This window comes from Microtus pennsylvanicus, chromosome 19 (assembly GCF_037038515.1).
Source record: "Microtus pennsylvanicus isolate mMicPen1 chromosome 19, mMicPen1.hap1, whole genome shotgun sequence".
Lineage (NCBI taxonomy): Eukaryota > Metazoa > Chordata > Mammalia > Rodentia > Cricetidae > Microtus > Microtus pennsylvanicus.
In genome coordinates this window covers 22036439-22043694 of record NC_134597.1, presented here as the reverse complement: position 1 = coordinate 22043694, position 7256 = coordinate 22036439, and the positions used below count along the sequence as shown (strand labels likewise).

The window sequence follows — 7256 nt, the reverse complement described above, 5'->3', positions numbered from 1 at the left end:
GTCCCTTGCACCCCCAGCTTCCCTCTCCATTTCTTAAATGACAGTTGCCCAAGGATTAAGCAGGGCTGGGGTAAGAGAAAGAGAATCTCATGCTTTGAAACCGGAAATGTTTTACCTTTGCTCAGAAACTGGCTTCTGAACCTTGAATTTTATTCTCTGAGGGGGTCTTGATTTATGTTCATCTTAGTTTGTGCCTCCATTTTCTTTGTGTGTGTGTGTGTGTGTGTGTGTGTGTGTGTGTGTGTGTGTGTGTGGAGGGGATTTGACTGTCTCACTGAGTTTCTGGAATGCTGAGAGATTGAAGGGGTGTATCTCCAGATACCTAAACATAAATTTAAAAAGGTCACCCTGGCTACCAAACTCAATGAGCTCTGGATCCATTGATGTTTTGCTCCTGCTGGTTTCTTCTTCCTATTGCATTGTTATCTCCATTTAAAAGGAAAGACTCCCAGGAAGAATTCAGGTGGGACTGATATTCTTAACCTCCTCCCTCTCCTATAACTCTCTACACACTCAGCTTGCCTCTGTTCTTTTCTCCCCCCTCACACTTCATCCCAAATAAACAGCAATGTGCTCATGCCTAATGTCCTATTCGAAGTAATTGCTGTTGATTTAACTGAGCCAAGGCAGCTTGGTTATTTCAGGAAAGTTGCATGGGTAAACTGTTCCTTGGAGTTACCTACAGCTCTGCCAGGATCCCAGGCACAAAAGGAGACAGCTTCAACTCCTTTTAGTTGCTGTAGAGAGCAGAAAAGACAAGACTGTGGTGGCTGTTGCTGCGCAGACTCTCTTGTGCTGAAGATGTCTTCTGCTCCCACGAGCACACAGCACCAGCACCCTTCCTTTCCAAATGCTGCAAGGAAATGCTAGTAAAAATTACAATGTCTGAAAGGCAGCCATTGAAAAGGAAACTTCACTGTGGTATCTGGACTTATTCCATGTTCAAAAGCACCAACAGCTACAACAACCTTAGACCCTGCTATGAGCTGTGCCTTCTAGCAGAAGCCATCATCTCAGGCTTTATGTATCTTTCCAATGTGTGGGACGGGATCCCAGGGTCTGAGGGTAGAGCTGAGTCCCAAATCCCCCCACCCCGCTCCGAGCTTCCTGGAGAACACAAAAAACAAGGGTAAGGCTGTCCTTGAAGTGCTTTGATGGGAGTTTGGAGAACTGAATTTAGGACCTCCTGATTACGAACTCTGAACTTGAAAGCCAGAGTCTCTGGCTCAAGGGTGTCAGTCAGGCACTGAGAAGGCTTATGGCCAGTCAGTCATCACATTGTCCACTTGGGGAAGAGAAAGTCCAGGTACTGAGAATGGTCCCTTCCACCTCTCAGCCCCTCTTTATTTTATTATTATTATTTGTGTGTGTGTGTGTGTGTGTGTGTGTGTGTGTGTGTTTTCGAGACAGGGTTTCTCTGTGGTTTTGGAGCCTGTCCTGGAACTAGCTCTTGTAGACCAGGCTGGTCTCGAACTCACAGAGATCCGCCTGCCTCTGCCTCCCAAGTGCTGGGATTAAAGGCGTGCGCCACCACCGCCCGGCAACCCCTCTTTAATAGATATGTGGGAAGTTAGTTCCTCCTCCTCCTCCTCCATCCTCCTTACCATGAAAGATCCAGTCCCCAGCTGACACTGTGATATCCGTCACATAAGAACATAACAGAATTTTAATGTTTTTGTGTTAGCCAGCCCGCTAACCCTGTCGAAAACATTCCGTTCCTTGACCATTTCAAGGGACCACACTTAAATAACCCTATATTATTGCAGAACCAGATCAAAAGGGAAACTTCTAGACTCTGCCCCCTTCAGTCTGCCGGTTGGCGTCCTGTCTTTCTGTGAGGAGGACCAGTGTGAAGCATGCAGCAGGACGGTGAGAGGCCTGGAAGAAGCTGGTTCGAGAAGAAGAGAAGGGTTCGAGATTGAATACTGCCACTGGGTCTTGGCTCCCATCAACACAATTTCAGTTGTCGTTAGTCAATGTTTTGGGCATGGTTTTCTCCGGTTGCTCCCTCTCTGCTTTACTCTGCTTCCTTTGGATTAGTGCATAACCAGCTCCTAAAGAAAGTGGCTTGTTTTGAGGACCCTGGGAAAAGGCGGGCACGATCTCGGAGAAAGACAGACTGTGTGGTAGCGGATCAGGATAGAAAGCCCGAGTGACCTTCTGCAAGGGTGGGTGAGGACCCGGACACGCACAGTGCGCTGAAGCTTACCTCTAACCCCCAGGAATCAGCAGTGTGAATCAGCTGGGGGGACTCTTTGTGAATGGCCGGCCTCTTCCTCTGGACACCCGGCAGCAGATTGTGCAGCTAGCAGTGAGCGGGATGCGACCCTGTGACATCTCTCGGAGCCTTAAGGTAGGGCCAAACCTTTTGTCCCATAATGGAGACAAGAAACAGCCACCAAGGACCTCTCTTAAGATAACGATTTGGGGCTGAACCCTAAGGGCATCCTTCTAGAAGACCCTCTTGGAGTTTGGAAAGGGGAGTTTTAGGTGCCCAAGATGAGCTTAGCCACTCAACTCCATGGCTTGGCTCAGTAACCCCCCCCCCCTTTGCCTTGTAGCTTCCTTTTGTCTTAGGAATGCTCAGCTTCCTTCTACCTATCACGTCTTCTGTGTCCTGTTCCTGCTTCTCATCTGACTCAGGTATCTAACGGCTGTGTGAGCAAGATCCTAGGACGTTACTACCGCACAGGTGTCTTGGAACCCAAGAGTATTGGAGGAAGCAAGCCGCGACTGGCCACACCGGCTGTGGTGGCTCGAATTGCTCAGCTAAAGGATGAGTATCCAGCGCTCTTTGCTTGGGAAATCCAGCGCCAGCTGTGTGCGGAAGGACTCTGCACTCAGGACAAGGCTCCCAGTGTAGGTACCCTCTCCCTACCGTGGGGGCTTTGCTGGTAGACTGGGGAGAAGATTCCTTTCTTCCTTGGCAATTTTGTTATTTTAGCCTGGTGTTCAGGGAAACTGGTATCGGCCTTCTGACTCACAAATTTCTGACTCACAAATTTCTGAAAAGCGGCGGTAGTCAGGGAACTGAGGAGGAAGTATGGGGTGGGGGCGGAGCGGGCTTTGGAGATGGCGAGGCGAGGGCAAAGGATCTACAGAACGCAATCCTGGGTGTAGACACCATTTCCCCCATATGTACCCCAACACCCCAGGTGTCGTCTATCAACAGAGTCCTTCGGGCGCTACAGGAAGACCAGAAGTTGCACTGGACACAACTCAGATTACCAGGTGAGTATTAGAATTGCCAGCAGAGATAACCAGAGCCAAATTCTTAGCATTTTGTAGCTCTTCCTTCTGCCTAGTGTGAGGAATTCTCCCTCTTTTTTCAATCACCCTCCCAACACTCCCTTAAAGAGGCTGTAGTGGGTGGCTTTGCTTGCTCCTGGTAGAATACAGAGGTTCAGAAAAATGAAATTGCTTGCTCAGTCCTCAGCCAGTAGTTGGCATGTCTGGGAAGAGAACCTAGATCCCTTAACTCCTAGGTTCACACTAACTGCTAAGGGCAAGGCTAGATAGGGCCTTTCATACCCTTCCTCTACTTCCTTTAGCTTCTCAGAACATTGTCCATATTCTATGGGTCATTCAAGCCTGGAGCAATTCTGTTTTCCCTAAGTAGTACCATGATACTGGGCACATTGTATAGCAACTGCATAGCAAGGAACTGCACACTCCTATAAAGCCGTGCTCTGCTTCTGTGCCTGTGTTGTTGTCTAGTGAGAGACCCCAGAAAACCAGAAAGGTCTACATTGCAAATGTCATAAGACATTGTCCTCCTTTGCAGCTGTTTTGGCTCCAACTCTTCCCAGTTCCCACGGTAGATGTGAGGCTCCCCGAGGTCCCCATCCAGGGACAAGCCACAGGAATCGAACTATCTTCTCCCCAGGCCAAGCTGAGGCCCTGGAAAAAGGTGCTGGGCTGCAGTAGACAGTGGGGCGGAAGGTCCTTGGTATGGCAGAAAGGCTTGAGACTTGTGGGCAAGGGCTGAAGGGTCCAGGTTGTGGGTGGCTTGGACTTGGAAAGGAGGGCTATTTAGGGTTTTAAGAGGTAGGGAGTGGGGGGTTGACAAGAGACCATGCCTTCCTTACTCTCACTGTGGGAACCTCTGTTTCTACAGAGTTCCAGCGTGGGCAGTACCCAGATTCAGCGGCCCGTGGAAAGCTGGCTGCTGCCACTTCTCTACCTGAGGACACAGTGAGGGTGAGTGATCTCTGTAGCACAGTGTGAGGAAACTGGAAAGGAGAAGAATGTTTTGACCAGGGCTTTGGGTCTGCTAAGGTAGAGATGGCAGCAAGAGGGTGGGGGAAAAAACTTGCTTAGAAAAGAATCAGAGGTGACGTCCTCCTTGCTCTTCTGTTGACTGCTCCCCTCGTTTCCACATCCAGGGCTTTTAGGTGAGGAAAGAGACAGAGAGCAAAGGCAGGGCAGGGAGAGAGGGTGCCGGAGTGGTGGAAGGCTCTGCCTTAGGAGTCCAGGCCAGGGACACATGGTGAGAGCAGCTGGTGCCAGGTGGCTGAAGACACAGCCAGGGATACAGTTCCTGTTCTCTCTCAGGTCTGGTTTTCCAACAGAAGAGCCAAATGGCGCAGGCAAGAGAAGCTGAAGTGGGAAACACAGCTACCAGGTGATTTCTGTGCATATCCACCCACCCATCCATCTACCCACCCATCCATCCACCAACCCACCCATCTAGCTATTCATCCACCAATCCACCTATCCATCCGTTTATCCATGCATCCACGCATCCATCCGTCCGTCCATCCATCCATCCATCCATCCATCCATCCATCCATCCATCCACCAATCCATCCATCCATCCATCCATCCATCCATCCATCCATCCATCTATCCATCCACCAACCCACCCATCTAGCTATTCATCCACCAATACACCTACCTACCCATCTATTCATCCACCAATCCACTTATCCATCTGTCCATCCATTTATCAATGCATCCATCCATCCATCCATCCATCCATCCATCCATCCACCCATCCGTGTGCATTAACATAGCAATCCGCATATACCTGGCTCTGTACTAGATTCTGGGCATGTCCAGACCTTGTTCTTAAGGGCCGCTCAGTCCCTAGGATCATCCCTTGAATTTTATCATTATTTCTGGTTTCCTAAGGCCTGTTTTGGGAAGAAGACAGCCTAGTTTGTGACATTTGTCTCTTCCAAACTCTGCAAGAAGCTGCTACCTTTCCTGGAACCTTTGTCTTTTACCACATCCCAGGTCCCCATGCCTATTTCTCCCTCTGAGTGGATCCAACCTCATCTTGTAGGTGCTTCTCAGGATCTGATGGTACCAAGAGTTCCCCCAGGGATCATTTCTGCACAGGTACTTAGGAGGAGGGGAGTTTATGAACTGGGAAGACTGAAGGTCTCATGACTTCTCCTATTTATGGTGAAGGCATGGGTAAAACCCATGGTTAGGCAAGGCCTTCACTGTGTCTTCTACAAAGTGCTATCCCTGGTCTCCCATGGGAAAGGCATCCTCTGGGGTGTAGAACACAGCTTGGGGAAGGTGGTCTTGGGGGTCATGCAGTCCTAGTTCCCAGGCTTTCTCACTAGTGGTTGAGAAGACCCCCAACTTTGCTTTCTTAGCAGTCCCCTGGTAGTGTGCCCCCAGCAGCCCTGCCTGTGCCGGAACCGCTGAGTCCTTCCTTCTGTCACCTGTGCTGGGGGACAGCACCAGACAGGTGTGTCAGTGACACCCCATCCCACGCCTGTCTCCAGTCCTGCTGGGGTAAGAATTGAGAACAGGATGTGTGTTCCCAGAGTCTACTACAGATCCTGGAGGGCATGGGAAGGGGTAGTTGTGGGTATTCTTCACCTTTTCTGTGGGAGGGTATGGTCCTCCAGTTGGGGATACCAAAGGAATCTCTCAAAACAGCTTCCCTCATTCCTTGTGGGGCTCTTAATGCTGGGGCGTCCACAGTAGCTCTGACACCTAGAGAAGGCAAAGGAAGTGGTGCTGAGATCTGAATGTATATACCCTTAGGTAAGTATGTCTCAGCCCTCTGCCTCAGTGACTTTGAGAGGCCTGTAGGACCAATAAGCCCAACCCAGGTGCCAACAAGATGGCTCAGCAAGTAAGAGCACTTGCTACTGAGCCTGACAACCCGAGTCTGAGCCCAGGAAGTTCACACGGCAGGAGAGAATCGACTCTTACGGGTTGTCCTCTGGCCTCCACGTGTGTGCTTTGCACATGCTGTGCACACACAGGCATTCGAACCCACAAATAGTGGATAAATTAATGTGAGAGGGGGAGGCCCTGCTTGTGCACATGCAGGCTTGCATTTGGATACACACCTACATACCCATAGTGGATAAATTCATGTGGGTGAAAAGACCAGGCTCCCCAGAGTCTTGCTGGTGTCGCCCCCATTGCCACCTTTGCTCTTCCTGCCGCTGGCTCTGTCCCTAGTCTTGGTACCACTTCAGCCCTAACCTGTCTGGTACCCCACTGTTGTAAGATTTGGACTAAGGTAAGACCCAGAGACAGGTGAGATCTAATGCCGTTATTTCCCCACACAGATTGCCACTCCCTCCTTCCTGTGGCTTCTTCTTCATACATGGAATTTGCCTGGCCTTGCCTCACTACTCCTCCTGTGTACCATCTGATTGGAGGGTCAGGAGAAGCGGCATCAACCCGTTACTCACACTGGCCGTAACAGGCTTCCATTTGGCAGTAATAAAAGCTTTTTTAAAGTTAGCCGTACTTCTTGCGGTTAACCTCCTTCTTTTCTCATGAACACCAATGTGCATCTATCTGTCTGTCTGTCTGTCTGTCTATCATCTATCTATCTATCTATCTATCTATCTATCTATCTATCTATCTATCATCTATCTATCTATAATCTATCTGTCTGTCTGTCTATTATCTGTCTATCTGTAATCTACCTATCTATTACCGCTCTATCTTCTATCTTGTAATTTATGTATACATGCATTGCATCCAGTCATATTTATCTGTAGTAATGAATCTATCAATCCCATGACTGTAGGTATTTATGTACCTATTGATCTATGTAGGTGTTGGGGTTACACATGCACACACACATCATATTACATCTACACATGCACACACACATCATATTACATCATAGTACCTCACTCTCCGGTCCTCCAGCACAGGTCAGCAGAAAACAAACAAATGAGAGTCAACAACTAACTAACTAACCATAACATAATAGCCACACCTAAGAAAATTTACTAGAGTTCTTTTATTTATTTGGTTTTGCTTGTTCG

General features: G+C 49.0%; 1 protein-coding gene across 3 annotated transcripts; it reads left to right on the top strand.

The window, feature by feature from the left end:
- Window positions 1-1856: 1856 nt before the first annotated feature.
- Pax4 (paired box 4) lies at window positions 1857-6679 on the top strand. 3 transcript variants are annotated; one of them, XM_075953679.1, is made up of 10 exons: window positions 1857-1869; window positions 2223-2353; window positions 2644-2859; window positions 3156-3231; window positions 3785-3910; window positions 4118-4200; window positions 4555-4624; window positions 5327-5343; window positions 5613-5751; window positions 6543-6679. In XM_075953679.1, the coding sequence occupies exons 1-10, from the start codon at window positions 1857-1859 to the stop codon at window positions 6677-6679; spliced, it is 1008 nt and encodes a 335-aa protein (XP_075809794.1). The 3 variants fall into 3 exon arrangements, with proteins under 3 accessions (XP_075809794.1, XP_075809793.1, XP_075809792.1); XM_075953678.1 differs by having other exon boundaries at window positions 5610-5751; XM_075953677.1 differs by having other exon boundaries at window positions 5288-5343; window positions 5610-5751.
- Window positions 6680-7256: the final 577 nt, after the last annotated feature.